Source organism: Vicugna pacos, chromosome 7, assembly GCF_048564905.1.
Source record: "Vicugna pacos chromosome 7, VicPac4, whole genome shotgun sequence".
Classification (NCBI taxonomy): domain Eukaryota; kingdom Metazoa; phylum Chordata; class Mammalia; order Artiodactyla; family Camelidae; genus Vicugna; species Vicugna pacos.
In genome coordinates this window covers 85,601,012-85,621,785 of record NC_132993.1, presented here as the reverse complement: position 1 = coordinate 85,621,785, position 20,774 = coordinate 85,601,012, and the positions used below count along the sequence as shown (strand labels likewise).

General features: G+C 47.0%; 1 protein-coding gene across 10 annotated transcripts in view; it reads left to right on the top strand.

Moving 5' to 3' along the window:
• Positions 1-6,393: 6,393 nt before the first annotated feature.
• LOC140697485 (uncharacterized) overlaps positions 6,394-20,774 on the top strand; it is a 59,608-nt gene continuing 45,227 nt past the window's right edge. For 9 of the 10 annotated variants that reach the window (XM_072965326.1, XM_072965327.1, XM_072965325.1 and 6 more), the window contains exons 1-5: positions 6,394-6,480; positions 7,098-7,682; positions 12,819-12,897; positions 17,314-17,406; positions 18,767-18,820. In XM_072965326.1, coding sequence (XP_072821427.1) covers positions 17,348-17,406; positions 18,767-18,820 — 113 coding nt within the window. In that variant the 5' untranslated portion in view covers positions 6,394-6,480; positions 7,098-7,682; positions 12,819-12,897; positions 17,314-17,347. The remainder of the gene's footprint in view (positions 6,481-7,097; positions 7,683-12,818; positions 12,898-17,313; positions 17,407-18,766; positions 18,821-20,774) is intronic. The other variant, XM_072965324.1, reaches the window with a different exon arrangement.

Genomic DNA, 20,774 nt, shown 5'->3' with positions numbered 1-20,774 from the left:
TCTTGGCGCGGGCGGTTTGAATGGTTCGTGGACCGCCGGAGGCAGCGGCAGGGTGGCCACGCTGCTGCCGTTTTGGGAGCTTTTCCGAGATCGGGATGGGAACTCGCCCCTCATCCTTTCGCAGGAGCCCCTGGGAAAGTAAAACAATAGTGACTTCAGGTAACGGTTACCTCGCGCCCTTGGGGGGGGGAGTCTCAGTGGCCTCGCCCCCCAACACCCCACCCACCCCGCCACTTGACAGCACCGCGCCCGCCTCCCAGGAGAAGGCTGCCTGCGACACGTGCACCCCATGAACATGGGGAAGCAAGACCGGCGGGGTCCAGGCCGCGCGGGACTAGGGCACACATCCAGGGGCTCGCACCGGGCAGCCCCCATCCCCCCGCGGCCGCAGCCGCCGCGGCCCCGAGACCGCACCGCACCCGCCCCCTGGGAGCAGGCCACGGTCTGAGAGCCGGTCGCAGGTGCTCCGGGGCCGTCAGGAGCCCTCCCACCTTCCGGAGCTGCACCTGCTTCTGCAAACCACGGCATAAGTGGCAGCGGAGACGCGCCGTTCAGGGGCTACTAATGTAGGGAGGCGGGGTACACTACGAACCAGGGCGGTGAGCCCGGAACCGCCTCAGGGCCCTAACGCGAAGCGCGGCCGGGACCTCACCACGCACCCCTCCCTGTGCGCCTCCCCAACGGCACAGCCCAGGCCTCACCCGCCGACTCCCCGACCTGCGCGCCCCCACCAGCGCCCCCTTACCTCCCTGGCGGCGGCAGCGAAGACGACGACCCGCGGCAGCCCAGACCCCAGGCCGCGTTCCTCCTCCGGGAGCTGGTTCGGGAGCACCTGGCTCTCGCCAACTTCTACAAGCTCTGGGCCGTTTCCGGGGTCTGCGCGTCTGCGCGTGCGCGCCCCTCCTCCTCCCGCCCGCAAGGCGGACGCTGGGGCGGGGTCTCTTGCTGTATCGCCCTTGGACAGTGGGGCAGGGCGGGACCGGGCTGGAGGGGCGGGGCCGGGCAAGGAGCCGCCCCCCCGGCCCGCCCTACCTGCCCTGCCCGCCCTGCCTGCCCTGCCCGCCCTGCCAGGTCTCCATCCCCAATGCCCCCACCCCACCACCCCACCACCCCACCAGCAATCGGGTCCGCACTCAACCAGGACTACCACTGGGCCGGGCCGGGGACACATCGCTCGGCCCCACTTCCCTAGGCCCCATTCCCCTCGGCCCCACTTCTCCTGCTCTCCTCCCTCTCCCCGTTACTGCCTCCCAGACCCGGGCCAGGCCCAGTTTCCAACTGGACCTCCAAGATGGGGCTCCCTCTCTTCACACCAAGAAGCAAGCACAGGGTCTCCCTGCAGGGCTGGTGGAACTGGACCCAGTCCTGGACCTCCTGCAGGAGCAGGCTCTGGGTTAGTGTTGGGGTTGTGGTTGGGGTTGGTGTTCAAGGTTAATGTTAGTGTTGGGGTTGGGGTCGGGATCAGGTTAAGGGATTTGGGGTTAGGCTTAGGATTTCAGGTGAGGGCTGAGGGCTTAGGGATTAGGGATAGGGGTAGCTTTAGGGTTAGGGTTTTAGGGTTAGGCTTATTGCTAAGGTTAGGATTTGGGAGGACGAGGAGTCGTTAGGGTTAAGGCTAGGGGTAGGGATAGGGTTAGGTTTAGGGGTTAGGGTTAGGTTTAGAGGTTAGGGGTCAGGACCAGAGCCAGAGTTTAGGGATAGGTTTGGGGTTAGGGTTAGGGGTTGGGGTTAGCGTTAGGGGAGAAGGAGGAGAAGGGTTAGGGTTAGAGGGGAGGAGGAGCAGGAGTAGCATAAGGTTAGAGTTAGCAGTTGGGTCAAGTTAAGGTTTGTTTTAGGGTTAGGGTTTGTGTTCTCGTTCTGGCTTGAGGTTCTGCTTAAGGCTAGGGTTAGGGTTAGGGGCTGGGTTAGGGTTAGGACTTGGGGTAGGGGTTAGGGTTAGGGGTTAGTGTTAGGACTAAGGCTAGGGCTAGGGCTGGGCTGTACGTGGGGGAGGGGGAGCCAGACTAGGATGAGATGTCAGTTGGAAGATCCCAGTCCCTGCAGATGACAGCAGCCATGGGGTTGGAGGGGAAGGACACTACCCACATGAAGGAAGGAAGACCCCAGTCCTGGAGGCTCCCTGGTGTGCGGGGGTTCCTGCCATCAGTGGTCCCATCACCGGGAGGGAGAAAGAACCACTGGGAGCCATACATAGCTATCAAAGGAATAAAACCAAACACAAAATAAGAATCAGCAGAATGCGGTAATCCAATCATAAAGGACAGTCCAATGTCCTCTCACTCGGCTCCCACACACACACCCCCAGCAAACCCAGCTTACTTTAAAATTTATTCTCATGCTATTCTTTAGTCTCCAATTTAGCTGTCTCTTCCACTGCTGAGGTTACTAACATCTCTCAACTGAGACAATGAAAAATGTCTCATAGTTGATCTCCATGTCTTCAGTCTTTCCCCTACTCTCCATCCTCCACATAGCAGTCAGAGTATGTCCGGTATGTATTTAAATCAGATAATGTTATTAACCTAGTGGTATCTCAGCATCCTTAGTGAGGCTTCTAGATGACCTATCACAGCCCAGAAGACTCTGTATTCTCTCCTTGGCTTCTCTTTCCACTTCAGGTCTGTTTCTATGTCTGCCCTTCTCTCCCTTAGACATGAAGACTTTTTGCCTTCCTGTCCTTTTGACCTACAGGGCTTTTCACATGACCATTCCCATGACTTTTCTTGCTCATCAGTTACTTACATGTCAACACAACTATCACCTCAGAACTGCCTTCTAGGACTGTCGTTACTAAAGGAGCTCCCTTCCTTTGCTACTGCTGCAGTCCATTGCGTCACCTGGTCCCAGGTCTGCTTTGATCACCACCGAAAGTGAGCAATTAGAGGAGGATGTGGCAAACTGATAGAATGATTCCATTCATAGTGACTCATGCTTTTAAATACATGGAGGATACACACACGCTCTCTCTCGTATTATGTGTGGCAATTTTTACACTGAAAGATTTAATACATTATTAAAAGTGATAATACAATTTTCAGCATTTTAGATTTACCGCTTTTCTTTGAAAGAGGCATTGCTGTCTGTGATATCCTCGACTTCATGGAATGAAGTGAGCATAGATTTTAGATTTGGATAATTGTTTACAATTGATACAGTCTTAACTTTATACACATAAAAACAATAAATTAAGTGGTCTGCTTCAAATCATACATCTAAGTTGGATTCTAGCTGACAATCCCATAAGATTTATTTATTTCCCAGGAGCATAATATGTGGTTGAAGGTGGACCCCAGATCATCCACCATTCTTCTAATTAGATGCAATATTAAGACATTTTGGGAGAATGTCATTCTAAGTGAAGTAAGCCAGAAAGAGAAAGAAAAATACCATATGACATCACTCTTATGTCGAATTTAAAAAAAAAAAAGAACATAAATACAAAACAGAAACAGACTCATAGACAGAGAATACAAACTTGTGGTTGCCAAGGGGGAGGGGGATGGGAAGGGACAGTCTGGGAGTTCAAAATTTGTAGATACTTACAGGCATATGCAGAATAAATAAGCAAGATTATATTGTACAGCACGGGGAAATGTACACAAGCTCTTGTGGCAGCTCACAGTGAAAAAAATGTGACAATGAATATATGTATGTTCATGTATAGCTGAAAAATTGTGCTCTGCATGGGAAATTGACACCACCTTGTAAAATGAATATAGCAATAAAAAATGTTAAATAAAAATAAATAAATACATACATAAATAAGTAAATAAGACATTTTCATTGCCTTCCTCACCTGGTCCTGCTTAGTGGACCATAAGTCTTAAGCATCATTACTGAGGGTCATTTGCTCGATAAATTCTAGACTGATTGGTTGATTGACTGATTAACATGATCCAGCAATTCACATTTAAATGTAACTTTTATTCAAATAAGGATTTCACTAATTTTGAGATATAAATGTTTCATCTTAGATAAATTAGAAAATGATCTTGATCTTTACTTGCCAGAATATATAGGCTGTAAAAATGTCACCAAAAAGAAATTCTCAAAAATACATTTTGATATTCATAATTAATATACATGTTAGGATCACAGGGTATTTTAGAGTTAATAAAGTATTACAGTTTAAGAGACTGTTTTTGCATTATCTATACACTAGGTACTGTTGAGTGCTGACCATGTAATAGTTTTAAAGGTTTGGGTTATTTATCTATATTGAATTTTATAAAGTTTGTTCATACCATATACTTATTTCACTTCTAAAACTGTGCATTGTTTTTCACTCAAAATACTCTCATATGAAAGAGTGCCTTTGCCACTAGAACAAAGCCATACTAACATCACAGTGTTTAGAAATTCACACAATGTTATTTATCTTGACCTGTCTATTGAGTTTTTTTAATACATTTGTCTATATTGATTTTATATAGTGACAATCAGTTTATACTATTACTGTACAGCATTTTATACATTTATGCAAATTAACTTTTTGTGATATGTTTACATTGATACAAGGAAAATATTCCTTTATGAGTGATATTCATATATTATGACCTTTCATTATATAAATATATACAAAAATATAACTCAAAAGACACCTGCACCCCAATGTTCATAGCAGCACAATTTACAATAGCCAAGACATGCAAACAACCCAAATGTCCATCAACAGATGCCTGGATAAAGAAGCTTGGTTACATATATACAATGGAATACTACTCAGCCATGAAAAAGAATAAAATAATGCCTTTGCAGCAATATGGATGGACCTGAAGAATGTCATTCAAAGTGAATTGGACCGGAAAGAGAAAGAAAATGCCATATAACATCATTTATATGAGGAATCTAAATAATAATAATAATAATAATAATAATAATAATAATAATGACACAAAAGAACTACTTATTATTTATAACTAACATGAATTATTTCTTGAATATGTATAAGCACATTTGACTGTCCTTTATGATTGGATTACCGCATTCTGCTGATTCTTATTTTGTGTTTGGTTTTATTCCTTTGATAGCTATGTATGACTCCCAGTGGTTCTTTCTCCCTCCCGGTGATGGGACCACTGATGGCAGGAACCCCCGCACACCAGGGAGCCTCCAGGACTGGGGTCTTCCTTCCTTCATGTGGGTAGTGTCTTTCCCCTCCAACCCCATAGCAGCTGTCATCTGCAGGGACTGGGATCTTCCAACTGACATCTCATCCTAGTCTGGCTCCCCCTCCCCCACGTACAGCCCAGCCCTAACCCTAGCCCTAGTCCTAACACTAACCCCTAACCCTAACCCCTACCCCAAGTCCTAACCCTAACCCAGACACTAGCCCTAACCCTAGCCTTAAGCAGAACCTCAAGCCAGAACGAGAACACAAACCCTAACCCTAAAACAAACCTTAACTTGACCCAACTGCTAACTCTAACCTTATGCTACTCCTGCTCCTCCTCCCCTCTAACCCTAACCCTTCTCCTCCTTCTCCCCTAACGCTAACCCCAACCCCTAACCCTAACCCCAAACCTATCCCTAAACTCTGGCTCTGTTCCTGACCCCTAAGCTCTAAACCTAACCCTAACCCCTAAACCTAACCCTATCCCTACCCCTAGCCTTAACCCTAACAACTCCTCCTTCTCCCAAATCCTAACCTTAGCAGTAAGCCTAACCCTTAAACACTAACCCTAAAGCTACCCCTACCCCTAACCCCTAACCCCTCAGCCCTCACCTGAAATCCTAACCCTAACCCCAAATCCCTTAACCTGATCCCGACCCCAACCCCAACACTAACATTAACCTTGAACACCAACCCCAACCACAACCCCAACACTAACCCAGAGCCTGCTCCTGCAGGAGGTCCAGGACTGGGTCCAGTTCCACCAGCCCTGCAGGGAGACCCTGTGCTTGCTTCTTGGTGTGAAGAGAGGGAGCCCCATCTTGGAGGTCCAGTTGGAAACTGGGCCTGGCCCGGGTCTGGGAGGCAGTAACGGGGAGAGGGAGGAGAGCAGGAGAAGTGGGGCCGAGGGGAATGGGGCCTAGGGAAGTGGGGCCGAGCGATGTGTCCCCGGCCCGGGCCATTGATAGTCCTGGTTGAGTGCGGACCCGATTGCTGGTGGGGTGGTGGGGTGGTGGGGTGGGGGCATTGGGGATGGAGACCTGGCAGGGCGGGCAGGGCAGGCAGGGCGGGCAGGGCAGGTAGGGCGGGCCGGGGGGGCGGTCCCCTGCCCGGCCCCGCCCCTCCAGCCCGGTCCCGCCCTGCCCCACTGTCCAAGGGCGATACAGCAAGAGACCCCGCCCCAGCGTCCGCCTTGCGGGCGGGAGGAGGAGGGGCGCGCACGCGCAGACGCACAGACCCCGGAAACCGCCCAAAGCGTGTAGAAGCTGGGCGAGAGCCAGGTGCTCCCGAACCAGCTCCCGGAGGAGGAACGCGGCCTGGGGTCTGGGCCGCCGCGGGTAGTCGTCTCCGCTGCCGCCGCCAGGCAGGTAAGGGGGCGCTGGTGGGGGCGCGCAGGTCGGGGAGTCGGCGGGTGAGGCCTGGGCTGTGCCGTTGGGGAGGCGCACAGTGAGGGGTGCGTGGTGAGGTCCCGGCCGCGCTTCCCGTTAGGGCCCTGTGGCGGGTCCGGGCTCACCGCCCTGGTTCGTAGTGTACCCCGCCTCCCCACATTAGTAGCCCCTGAACGGCGCGTCTCCGCTGCCACTTATGCCGGGGTTTGCAGAAGCAGGTGCAGCTCCGGAAGGTGGGAGGGCTCCTGACGGCCCCGGAGCACCTGCGACCGGCTCTCAGACCGTGGCCTGCTCCCAGGGGGCGGGTGCGGTGCGGTCTCGGGGCCGCGGCGGCTGCGGCCGCGGGGGGATGGGGGCTGCCCGGTGCGAGCCCCTGGATGTGTGCCCTAGTCCCGCGCGGCCTGGACCCCGCCGGTCTTGCTTCCCCATGTTCATGGGGTGCACGTGTCGCAGGCAGCCTTCTCCTGGGAGGCGGGCGCGGTGCTGTCAAGTGGCGGGGTGGGTGGGGTGTTGGGGGGCGAGGCCACTGAGACTCCCCCCCCCCCAAGGGCGCGAGGTAACCGTTACCTGAAGTCACTATTGTTTTACTTTCCCAGGGGCTCCTGCGAAAGGATGAGGGGCGAGTTCCCATCCCGATCTCGGAAAAGCTCCCAAAACGGCAGCAGCGTGGCCACCCTGCCGCTGCCTCCGGCGGTCCACGAACCATTCAAACCGCCCGCGCCAAGAGGTACCCGACGATCGCGATTGGCTGAGCCGGACCAGCGCCCCTGGGCGGGGCCGGCCCCCACGCGGCGGTCACGGGTCCCGCCCCCACGCAGCGGCCGTTCGCCCCGCCCCACTGGTGCGCATGCGCGCAGTCCCCACAGGAAAGAGTCTGCGCACACCCCCGGCCGGCCTTCGTCTCGCGCCGCGGCTCCGTCCCCTGTCCTCGGAGGCTTGTCGGCTCGGCGAGACAGCAAGAGCTGCGGCCGGCAGGGGGCTGTGCGGACCCAAGGCGGCTGCGGTGGCGCTGGCCTGTGGAAAATGCCAGCAGGCGGCGCTTCGTTTCGTTGCTCCCCGCACCCCCAGCCCGGAACCCCGTGCGACCGCCAGGGAACAGCCCGCCCACGCAGGGAGTACCGCAGTGAGACGCTTCGGCGGGAACGAGGCCGACGGCCGGCTGTGCCGGTTGCGTCCCTGAGGTGAGTACGGCGGCGGCGGCAGGTCGCGGGGCGCTGGAAGGAGGGGGATGCGGCGGCTGCCGCCCCGGGTCCGCGCGGGGGGAGGGAGGCCCCGCGGGCCTCCGCGGGGCGGGGAGTGCGGGCGCCGGCACTCTGGGCGCCAGGGGCCATGGCTGTGAGCGCAGTTGAGCACCTCGGAGCCCTGGTTTCTCCCCACCCTGAGCACCCTGGAGCCCTTGTCGCTCCTCACCCTGGACACCCGGGAGCCCTTGTCGCTCCCCACCCTGAGCACCCCGGAGCCCTTTTCGCTCCCCACCTGGGTACCCAGGAGCCCTTGTCACTCCCCACGCTGGGCACACCTGAGCCCTTGTTGCTTCCCACCTGGGCACCCCGGAGCCATTGTCGCTACCCACCTGGGTACCCAGGAGCCCTTGTCACTCCCCAACCTGGGTACCCCTCAGCCCTTGTCGCTTCCCACCTGGGCACCTCGGAGCCCTTGTGGCTCCCCACCCTGGGCACACCTGAGCCCTTATCGCTCTCCAACCTGGGCACCAGGATTCCATTTTCGCTCCCCACCCTGTGCACCCCGGAGCCCTTGTCGCTCCCCACCGTGGGCACCCCGGAGCCCGTGACGCTCCCCACCATGGGCACCCAGGAGGCCTTGCCGCTCCCCACCCTGGGAACCCCGGAGGCCTTGCCTCTCCCTACCTTGGGCACTCCCGAGCCCTTGTCGCTCCCCACACTGGGCACCCCGGGGCCCTTGTCGCTCCGCACCCTTCCCGCGGCCCCAAAATTGTGCCCCCGCTGCTTGGGCGCTCTGAGGATGGGCGCGGAAGCCTCAGTGGGGCTTAGCCCGCCACTGAGCCTGCCCCGCACCTGGACTCTTGAAGTCGCTCGCACCCTATGGGGCCAGAAGGGGCTGGTGCCCTTGCCTCCCGCCGCCCCACCCCACTGATCTGACTCCTGTATGATTTGGAAAAACTCCCATTCTCACAAGGTAGGTTCTTTTTCCATTTTAGGAAATTATAACTCTCCTTTGACAATTTTGTTTTCTAGCAGTTACTTTGATGTGACATAGGCATGATTTGATTGTTTGGAAAGGCTAAGCCAACCAAATTTATAGTGACATTTAGGTCCAAGGCCGAAAAAATCAGTTTCTTCCTAGCACCGATTATGCTGTGCGCGTGAAAAGCATAAAAGTAGCAAAGAGAGGCACCCTTCATTACAGATCTTTAGGTTGCTTAGTGGCTCCTTTGGCTAGCATAGGAGTTACAGAGAAATAGGAAAGACATCGCCTAATGTGTTTTGAAAGGTGGGTTTTTGTACAAGTGTTTACTCTGCCCTTCAAATTATTTCAGGATCCTTTTATGGAATATAAAATTGAGTGTGTAAATATGTATATTTGTGTATAACATATATTGTGTAGCATATACCTATGTATACGTCGAATAGAACATATATATATTCCATTCAATATATTATGGTAGTAAATAACGATGGGGAGAATTAGTTTTCTCAACAAAAATAGACTATGAGTAGCTTTGTTTCTGGAATAAGTGAAATAAGCTTTTCATCCTCAGTATCTTTGCTTTGAAAATGGGTGTGACTTCTGCTCGTTCCCAGCTCCGGTGTTCCTTCTACCCCTCTCTGTCTCTCAGCACCTGTCTTATCTCTCTCTCTCTGTTGCTCTCTCCGTCTGCCTCTCTGTGTTTCAGTCTCTCTGTGTCTTTTCCGGGATACATGTGCATGTATATTTACGTGCGTATCTGTGTATTTACGTGTTTGTATTGTTAGGGCCCATGGTAGGTCACTTCTCAAAATGGCTTGATGACATCCTGATTCTTTTCATGATGCTGAAGTAAAAACTTCTTTGCAAGTTGTGCGAGCACATTGGTGGGGTCAGCTGTAAGGATCGGCACTGCCGGGGAAGGGCTGATGAGCCTATGGCCCTGTGATGCATCCTGCACACTGTTTCCCTGGAGAGGTGTGTCTGTTCTCTCATTCCTCCGGGGGATCTGCTGGGGCCTCTGCCTCCTCACGTTGTCACCACGGCTGACTGAAACCAGGGTAAAGACCTGCCAGCGTCATGGTGACCAGTGCTGTCTCCACAGTGTGTCCGTCTGCCTGTGTCCTCCCCCGAGACATTGAGCTCGTCTAACGCACACTGGCCACCTGCTGTGCCTCTCCTTGGAACTCCCCGTTTGTGTTGTGTTTGTTTAGAGCGCTGGGTTTCGAGAGGTTTTTGGACCCCGGGGATGTGTAGCCTTTCTCCAAGCTTGGGACCTCGCGGGTCGTGGAGTCTCTTTCCGGGTATATTTCTGGGCTTTTGCTGGTTTCTTGGTTTGTGTGCTTTTCTTTTTGCCCCAGGAAGAGCTAAGCATCTCCCTTCTGTCTTGTGGCTGTGGCGTCCCAGGGGGAAGAGCAGTGCCTCCCCCGAGGTTATGCAGAGAGTTACCGAAAGGGCTTCATTTTGCACATGACATCTTTAGCCCACCTGGATTTCCCTTTCCAATAATCAAAATGCGATTTCAGTTGAAAACAAAAGAAAACATCCCCAGCCCCCGCTTAAGCCACGTGGGCAGGCACGCAAAGCCAGCTTTCCTGTGGCTTCATTGACAGGGAACACCCAGGAGAGGTAAAGACACCCAGAGGGGAAGAGGACTCGGGGCTGTCAGGGGCTGGGGGGTGAGGGCGTGGGGGGCAGTGCGTGTTGTGGATCCAAGTTTTTACCTTGAAGAAGGGAATGGTGTGAGCCTGCATGGCAGTGATGGTCGCACGGCATCGTGAAGGCACCTAGTGCTCCTGAATTGCACAATTTCAGAGGGACAAAGTCTATATTTTATTAAAAGAAACTTAAAAAGGCAAGATAAAGGATGCCATAACCGATATGAAAGAAACAGAGGCAAGTGAAGAAAAACCAAACACAAATCACTTCAGGGGAATGGGAGTCAAGGTCGGGTGCGGGAGGGGATTCACGGTGGGATTTTGAAGAAGAAGGTGCGGGTGGGCGCAGAGGGGGCTCAGCCCCAGGGGCTGCTGACGCCTGAACTGGCTGTCCGTGGCCCAGCGGTCCAGCTGCAGGTGCAGCATCTTCAGGAGCTTTGGAAGCAGCGGGAGCTGCAGGACCTTCAGGAGCAGCAGGAGATGCGGGACCTTCAGGAGTATCAGGAGCTGCAGGAGTTTAGGGATATGTTTGGGGTTAGGGTAGGTGTTTGTGTTAGGGTTAGGCGTTGGGGTTAGAGTTATGGGAGAATGAGGAGAAGGGTTAAGGTTAGAGGGGAGAAGAAACAGGAGTTGGATAAGGTTTGAGTTAGCAGTTGGGTCAAGTTAAGGTTTGATTTAGGGTTAGGGTTTGTGTCTCGTTCTGGTTTGAGGTTCTGGTTAAAGCTAGGGTTAGGGTTAAGGTTAGGGGCTGGGTTAGGGTTAGGACTTGGGGTAGGGGTTAGGTTTAGGGGTTAGTGTTAGGACTAGGGCTAGGGCTAGGTCTGGGCTGTATGTGGTGGAGGGGGAGCCAGACAAGGATGAGATGTCAGTTGGAGGATCCCAGTCCCTGCAGATGACAGCAGCTATGGGGTTGGAGGGGAAAGACACTACCCACATGAAGGAAGGAAGACCCCAGTCCTGGAGGCTCCCTGGAGTGCTAGCCTTGCTTTCCAACATCAGCTGTAGCCTTCCTGGTCAGACCAACGTCATGTTCTCCTACGTGGTTCCTGGCTCAAGTGGCCAGCTCATCTTTGACTCAGGTTTTGAAAAGCACAGTGATGGGAGAATTCAGAATTTCTTGATTCTGCAGGCTACCAATAGTAACCACATGGATGTGGATTTTTTGCAGTCCCTGGGATATAGTGCTCTCCGTCTCTCTTCTGCTAAAGTGAAGGTAACAAATGCTGAGAACCCACATTATCGAAACATTAGGCATGGAGAGGGATAAGGATTTTGGGACTAAGGACAAATAAACTGTTCTTCACAAAGGATCTTGCATAGAGGAATACTAGTCTTATTCAGTCAAGATTGACAAGAGATGTGTTTTCATTCAATCAAGAAGTATTTACTAAGTGCTAGAGGCTCTTTGCTGAATGTCATTAGATGTAAAAGGTTAAAGTCACTGCCCTTGGGTTGCCCACAGCTTAGCGATCCAGGTTTTCCATGACATAAATTCCTTCCAAAGACAGCTTGGAAGATGTTAGCTCCTCATGGTCACTCATTGTAAGAACCCATTATTTCTCTCTTTCTTTCACTCTCTCTCTTTCATGATTTTATTTATTTATTTGTTTGTTTGTTTATTTATTTATTTTAATTGACATATAGTCAATTTCCAATGTTGGGTCAGTTTCTGGTGTACAACATCATGTTTCATATACATACATCTATTCCTTTTCATATTCTTTTTTTGACATCAGTTACTGCAAGATATTTAATACAGCTTCGTATGCTATATAGTAGAACCATGTTGTTTGTCTTTTTTGTATATAGTAGTTAGTATCTGCTGATCTCAAACTCCCAATTTATCCCTTCCCAACCCCTTCCCTACTCTGGTAACCGTAAGTTTGTAGGACCCATTGTTTTTGTAATCAGCCCCCTGAACCATCTTTAGTGACAGTTAATGGCATGTTAGCATAACCCCCCTCCTCTCTTTTCTGCTGCCCCAGAACCATGCACCCACAGAAGTCACAGGGGTAAAAAGATCTCATATGACATCTATTAGGAAACGACCTCCCCAAACTTTGAAAGTTACATTGATTTTTTCCTTCCATCATGCATCCGATGGATTTATTTCTTAAAAAAATGTAATTCACTTTTTAAATTCAGTTTTTCTATGAGTAAAGGTAACAGAGGTAAAGAACATTGTAAGACAATTTTTGGACGATATCTTTAAGTGAACACATTAAGCTGCTTCAAATTCTTTTTCAGCGGTGGGGGTGTGTGTGGGAGGACATGGAGGGCAAGTGAGTGTGTAATAAAGTAATAAATGAATGGGTAAAATGGAATAGAACAGGGTGAAAGGCTGGTTATAGCTTACCCTTGCATTTTTTAAGAAACGTGCGATTTACAGCATCCATCTTTTCCATTGCCCCTCCCCTCTGTCCTCCCTTCTTCTTCCTTCTCCCTGGTCCCTCTGTTCCTGCATCTCCCATAACCCCCTCTCATAAACAACAGGTCCTTTTAGTGTTTACAGACGTATTGGATGATGATTTAGAGAGACTGAAGGAAACGTCCCAGCTTCTCCGCAGCAAAGGTAAGTGCATGATTTTGTTCCTCCCATGGGGGCAGAGATGGTCTTTCAGATTCCGGAGGGCCCAGTGATCTCTGAGCCCCCGAAGGCTAAGCCAGGTAATTGGAGCTCAGTGCCCACGAGGCTGCTGCCCAGTTTCTGGCTTCGTATGAAAAAGGGGGCTATTGAGGGCTGAGAGACCCCTGGGTCTCTCTGACTGAGACAGGGCTGACCAGTTACCAGTCCAGCATCTGGTTCAGAAGGTTGTGGGTACAACCCCTGCTTCGTGGGAAGTGGGTGCTCTCTGCTCTTTTGAGCTACCCAGGGGTCCAACCGTCTCTCTTTCCTAAACTCTAAAATCACCCTAAAGCTGCGTCTTACTTTTTCTACTGTCCTTCCTCCTTGATTCTTCTTTATCCATCTCCAAGGGCTGCTGCATACATACGTGTATATGTACATATATATGTATATAATCAAAGTATAGTTAGTTTGCATTACTGTATTAGTTTCAGGTGTCCAACATAGTGATTTGATATTTTTGCAAATTATACTCCATTTAAATTTATTATAAAATATTGGTTATATTCCCTGTGCTGTACAATATATCCATGTAGCCTATTTATTTTATACATAATAGTTTGTATTTCTTAATTCCCTCCCCCAATTTGCCACTCCCCTCTTTCTCTCCACACTGGTAACCACTAGTGTGTTCTCTTTATGTTAGTCTCTTTCTGTTTTGTTATATTCATTTGTTTGTTTTATTTTTTAGGTTCCCCACATAAGTGATAAATAACATAGTCTTATCTTTATCTGATTTATTTCACTAAAAGTGATACCCTCCAGGTCCGACTATGTTGTTGCAAATGGCAAGATTTCATTCTTTCTATGACTGAGTAGTATACCTTTGAATATACAGTTGACCCTTGAACAACCGGGGGTTAGGGGCACCAACCCTGAGTACAGTTGAAGACTCATGTATAACTATATTATTGCAGAAAAATGTGTGACAGCTCAGTGGTACAGCTCAGTGTTATGGTTCAGTGTTACAGCTCAGTTGTGACAGCAGCCTGGATCCGGGTGAGAGACCAAGCAGCACTCGGAGAGTAGGAGAACTCAGGTTTATTATGCCAGCGGGCCCAGAGGAGTTAACACTCCAAGCTCTGGACCCCATCTGTAGGTTTACACAGGCTTTTAATAGGCTGTCAGTTTACACTTTGCAACATCATATGCAAATAAGATATAACAATAGTTGTCTAATTAGGATCAATCAGGAGGGAGAGAAAGAACCAATCAGGTGTAAGCTCCATGCAAATGAAGTACTACAAATGGACCAATCAGAAGTTAGGGAAATGGACCAATCAGGAATGAAGGAAATAACCAATCAGGAGTGAGCTCAGGGAACAAATAGAATTTTAGGGGTAAGTTCCACTTTCCTAGAAGTAAGCTGTTTCAGAGGCAAAAAGTGAGATAGAGCCACTGGGCCAGGAAACTGGATGGTGCTGGCAGGAGAGTAGTGGCCATGCCTGGGGGTCCTGCCGGTCTTTTTTATGGGGCTTCCCACCTCAATATAACCTCTGTATCCACAATTCATCCATAGTTGAATCCACAGATTCAATCAGCCACGCATCATGTAGGACTATAGTGGTTATATATTGAAAAAAATCCGCATGTTAGTGGACCCACGCAGTTCAAAGCCATGTTGTTCATAGGTCAACTGTATATACCACATCTTCTTTATCCATTCCTCTATTGATGGACATTTAGGTTGCTTCCATATCTTGGCTATTTAAAAAACTGCTTCTATGAACACTGGGTGCATGTATCTTTTTGAGTTAGTGCCTTCATTTTTGTTGGAAACATACCGAGGAGTGGAATTTCTGGATCATTTGTTAGTTCTGTATCTAGTTTTTTGAGAAACCTCCATATTATTTTCCATTGTGGCTGCATCAATTTACACTTCCACCAACAGTGTACAAAAGTTCCATTTTCTCTACATCCTTGCCAGTATGTTGTTTGTAGACTTTTTGATGATAGCCATTCTGACAGGTGTGAGGTTTTATTTTACTGTCATTTTCATTTGCATTTCTCTGATGATTAAGGATATTGAGCATCTTTCCCTGTGCCTGTTGGCCATCTGTATGTCTTCTTCGTAAAAAGGTCTATTCAGGTCTTCTGCCCATTTTTTGATTGAGTTGTATGTTTTTTCAATATTGAGTTTATGAGATGCTTATATGTTTTGAGTATTGACCCTTTATTGGTCATATCATTTGCAAATATTTCTCCCATTCAGTAGATTGCCTTGGTTTCGTTGATGGTTTCATTGATGGTTTCCTTTGCTGTGCAAAGCTTTTACATTTAATTAGATCATACTGTTTTTGCTTTTGTTTTCTTGCCAGATCCAAAAAATTATTGCTACAATTTATGTCAAAGAGTGTTTTGCCTGTTGTTTTTTGAAGTGTTTTATGGTTTTTGGTCTTACATTTAGGTCTTTAATCCATTTTGAGTTTATTTTTGAGGTTTATATGATGTGAGAAAATGTTCTAATTTCATTGTTTTACATGTAGCTGTTCAGTTTTCCCAGCACCACTTATTGAAGAGACTGTCTTTTCTCCATTGTATGTTTTTGCCTCCTTTGTCATAGATTAGTTGACCTTAGGTGTGTGGGTTTATTTATGATCTCTGTATTCTGTTTCATTGATCTCTGTGTCTGCTTTTGTGCCAGTATGTGTCTGTTTTGATTACTGTAGCTTTGTAATATAGTCTGAAGTCAGGGAGCATGTTACCTCCAGCTTTGTTATTTTTCTCTTAAGATTGCTTTAGCAAATCAGGGTCTTTCATGGTTCCATATAAATTTTAGGATCATTTGTTCTAGTTCTGTGAAAACTGTCATGGGTACTTTACTAAGGATTGCATTAAGTGGAATATTTTCTGACAATTTGCTTTCAACTAAATTTACTGCATAGATTTCCACTGAAAGTTTAAAACATTGCAACTTTTCTCGAAGGGAACTGGGAGTTCATGACAAAGGACTGCAAACTTTGCCTACGAGCTAGATCAGCAATTCCATTTCCAAGAATTTATTTTGAGGAGTAATTAAGAATTTGTATACAACTGTTAACCACAGGATTTTAAAGCAGTTTGTTTACCATAGCCAAGAGCTGATGTGTGTGCATGTGTGTGTGAATTTACTGTTTAAGTATTAACGGTAATATTTGTTTGGAAATTCTACTTGACTTCTGGCCAGATTTGAGAAATGTTCTTGTCACTATGTTTTCTGTTACATGGAAAAACCCAGATGATCTCTCAGTGTCTGCATCAGTAGGAGACTGTTGTTATTCTGCAATGACCACCTTCAAATCTCAGTGGCTTAAACTAGCAAGATTGTCTCCATCTTGTACTTCGTGCCCTTTCATCCATGCCTCTTTCTCATCAGTCGAGGACCCAGGCTGAAGGAGGGATCTGTTTCTGTGGGAGGGGAAAGAAAATGGGCTGAAGTGTGCACTGCTCTTAAAATTTCTCCCAGGGAGTGACCAGTGTCACCTCTGCTCATATTTCATTGGTCAGAGCCAGCCGTGCGGACAGTTGTAAATTTCATGAGATAGTATTTTTGCAGGTAAAGAATTGGGGCTTAATGAAAGCTTATAATTTCCCCCAAAAAGTGAAGTCTTACCTCGTCCTCTTCAGTAGAGGAACCAGAATATTTGTGAACAGCCCGCAAGATGGTCACAGAGTAAACCACAAGTCTACTTCAAGCATGGGGTTAAAGGATGTAACTTCATACTGTAACAGAGGAAAACTCTTTCAAATAGAAAACTGGGGCTATAAGAGCCCTGAGGGTCCTTTGTGGTTCCATGTAACTGTTTGACTTTCAGCTGCAGGGATTGAAAGATGTCAGACCAATTCTTCAAGAAGGCATGTCATGAGCTAGCTTTGATTTTAAAAGAAATGCAGTTTGAGACAAGATTGATGAGGCTGTAGGAGCGGTGATGGATATTGGGGCCCAAAGACAGACCATTCAAAAGATGTGCAAGGAAATCCCCCACCTGTTGGTGTTTTGAAGGATTCTCTGGACTCCTTACTATTGGCCTGGAAGGTGTGTATAAATTGGAGGAGGTCCAGGAGCTAGAATTTGGCAGAGGATTTGTGTATCATCAGCCTCTCAGCATCACACTGCCATCCCTCCCGAGCATCTTACAGAAGCAACTTGTAAGTTGTTTTTAGATTTTAAATTAATTAATTACTTTTTTATTGAAGTATAGTCAGTTTACAATGTTGTGTCAATTTCTGGTGGTTGTTTGTTTTGACACCATCCTTCACCAGATCTGTACATTCTAATAACTTTAAAAACCTTGAGGGAATTTTGTTTCTTTAGTGTGTCATGTGACATAGGTTCATACAGATGAAAAAAAAAATTTTACGTGATGTGGATTCTGTTTTCAGGACGCAATTGTAGAAAGAACGTGCTGCAATACATATGCAAAGTGTTTTGGAGATGACAGGCACAGAGGTGATGGTTGGAGCCCTGGGAGGAAGGTGAGGATTTGTTGGGGGGGTGTGTGGGAGAGAGATGACATTTCGTATCCACTGCACACCAGCCTGTGTTATGCCTTTAACATGCCTTTTTTAGTTCTGTGCTCTTTACAACCTATTTTACAGGTGTGAAATCGAGACTCAGAGAGGGAACACCACTTTCCCCAAAGTTGCATGGTTGCCAAGAGATATTTTGGGATTTAAGCCCCTATGTCTCCCTGACTCCAAGGCGTACTTCCTGTCCACCCTATTGTGCTCTACTTATATTTATTTTACAGACACTTTCCCTAACTGTAGGACTGAGTGGTAGGAAAAAGATCACTTCATGCTTTTCAGGGAGACTCTTGTTAGAAATGGTCCTCAGCTATCCAGGGACACAGGCTTCCATTCTCATGGGACGACAGCTTTAAGATGGGGGTATAATCACCAATTCACATGTAAGGTTGAATCACACCCATGGGCTTTCATGTTCTCTTGTTGTAAGGTTTCCCATGAGGTGGTTGAAACGAGCTCTTCCTGCCTTTGCAGATCAATCTTAATTTTGAACACTGTGTAATTACTTTTTGAAAAATAAATTATAATTATGCCCCAGCACTAGAATTTTCTTCCCTCTTGTTTTTCTTAAATATGGGATTGGAGGTTCAGAAAATCAAGCCTGGGAATCTCTTGACATGTTTTTTGGCAACTTGAGGACCATGCCTCAAAGGCCAAAGACGGGAGTGTCCTGAATTCTTGACTTCTCTGCTCAGAATTCAGTGCTTGGTCATGTTACTTTCATATCTTTGTTAATTACAAGGAGACTATGATTCCCACATCTTGTTGACCAGGTTTTCGACTAAATAAAAACCTCTGGCTATAAAATGTTAAGCCAAACTTCCTTGACAGGAAATGGTTTGTGGGTTTAGTTATCTAAGAAGAGTAAAAAAAAAGAGACTAAACAGTTTAGTCACACAGAAATAAGCAACCATTTCTCATAAGTAATGCGGGCTGTAACACCTTTGTTTACTGATGTTTTGTAAAACCAGCTCAAAGCCCCCTTTAAAGTAATAGTCTTCCTGAAATGTTTAATTAGAAACTAGTTTTGACTTTGGTTTTCACAATAGCATGGCTTAAAAGATATTTTAGAAAAATAAAAATAGACTGGGGTCCCGGACTATGAAGACAAACAGGTATGCAAGTTTCACTCTAAGACAGGCCAACAGTGTCTCTACGTCTCTGTGTGTTACACTCCACATTTAGTAGAATCTCAGTAAAACGTCAACTCAGTGAAACAAGGGTATCTATTAGTAACCATTTTTATTTCACATAGATTTGAGAAATGAAGGATTAGGAGTCCAAAATATTTATTTTGATTTTTTCTCAGGGAGAGAGGGGTTTTGATGGATTATCTGGTCACCCTGGTGAAGAAGGTGGTCCTGTAAGTACTGAATCTGTTTTTCTCTTTGAGGGAGTATGGTAAATGGGTCATCTATTAGGAATACTTAATTGCATTAAGCCATCAAAGTTCTTCACATCCATGCCATTTAAGGTGGATTTAAAATATCTATATAAAAATAATCATCTGTTACAACAAATGTTTGGTGGACTGAGTTTGTAAAGATATAATCTCCAGAAGGTGTTTGGTGATGAAGTATGGTCATTTTGGTTTTCAGTCAGTGATTCTTGGACAACTGAAAATGTGCTCTGTGTCTGACAGGCATACATTGAAGAGCAGTTCTTAATCATGAGCTGAATAACAGGTAGCTTGTTACCATTAAGGAGACAGCCATGCTTGTAAGTGGTTTAACAGAATCAATTAAAGAACTAAGGCTGTTCTTACAACAAGATCACTCAGATGCCTTCCTGAGTGACTGAAAAGGTGATGGAGTTGTCATCACCTGCTGACAATTTGTATGTAACCCTGGACACATCCCTGGGCAAAGAAAAGTTACCATGTGATTGGCTGTGGAGAACAATGTGTGTCACAGAGACAGTTGTTAGCTTGGGGACTGGAATGTGGTTGGGACCATCTTTATTACATCATATAAATACTGAAAGGATTTTAAAAGCCCATCATTTTCAGTTAATTTTAGATGATGGGAAACCACTCACCCACAGGGGTCAATTTTAAATCTGACTTTTATATACTACTGTTTCTTACACTTTTTGGTCTCAAGATAGCTTTGCATTCTAAAAGATTATGGAGCTCGAAGAGCTTTTGTTGGTGTGGTATCTAGCTACTGATATTTACCATGTTAGAAATTAAAATCAAAGTAATTTAAAATCATTTATTTTCTTTCAAAATAATAAAAATAAACCCATAACATAAATCACATATTCCTTTATAAAAAATAACTATTTTCCCAAACAAAATACATTAGTGAGAAGAGTGGCATTCTTTTATGTGTTTTCAAATGTCTTTAATGTCTAGCTTATTAGAAGGCAGCTGGATTGTTATATCCACTTCTGTAGAGTCTGTTGTGATATCGCTTGCTTTGTGACCTCTTAAAAACTACTGTACACAGACATAGGGAACAAACTTATGGTTACCAAGGGGTAGAAGGGGTGGGGAGGGATAAATTTGTAGTTCAAAAATTGCATCTCTTGGGGAGCGATGGAAGTGTTAGCTGTCTTGATTGTGGTCATGGTTTCATGGGTGTACACATCTATCAAAATTCATCAAATTGTACATCTGAAATATGTGTAGTTTACTGTACAGAAATTATACCACAATAAAGTTTTTTAAAACTCTGCTGCACATTTGGGAAAGAATATGAATGAAAAAGGAAAAGATAGCATTTTAGTGTAATTGGGAAAAAAGGTTTAACTTTGTGAGCATCACCTCCCAAAGGGTCTTGGGGGCCTGAGGGGTCTTTGGGCCAAACTTTTCACACTCCTGGTATACACAAGCATTAGTGTTTTAATTGCCCCAGTTAGAGTAGTCTGTTGATTATTAGAATCTTTAGGTTGCCTGAGCTTGGAAAGGAAGCAGAAATTAGAGAAAAATGTAGCCACTGAGATTTGTGTAAGCCCACCCTTTTCTTTGGTGATGTTTGTGGGAGAATCACTCCACTTTCCTCTTTATTTTGCTTCAGTAAGCGTAGTCTCAGATGTTAGAAATATGTTCAGAAATGTGAATTGTGAGCTTACATGATTTTGCTGAGCAGTAGTGAAATTATTTCTTCCTGTTTTTAAGATGTTTTAAAATGTCTTTTAAGTGTTATTTTTTCTGCTTGGCCTCTGGCTTCATAATATGCCTGATCAAAGTTAAGAGAATAACTTAAGGTCTGACTAGCCCATTAGGACCACTGACGCCAATTTCAGACAACTTGGATAAGCCAGCAATGCCTGTCTAGGGTGGAGGATGATTTTGTCCCCTTTCTCTGCTGTCT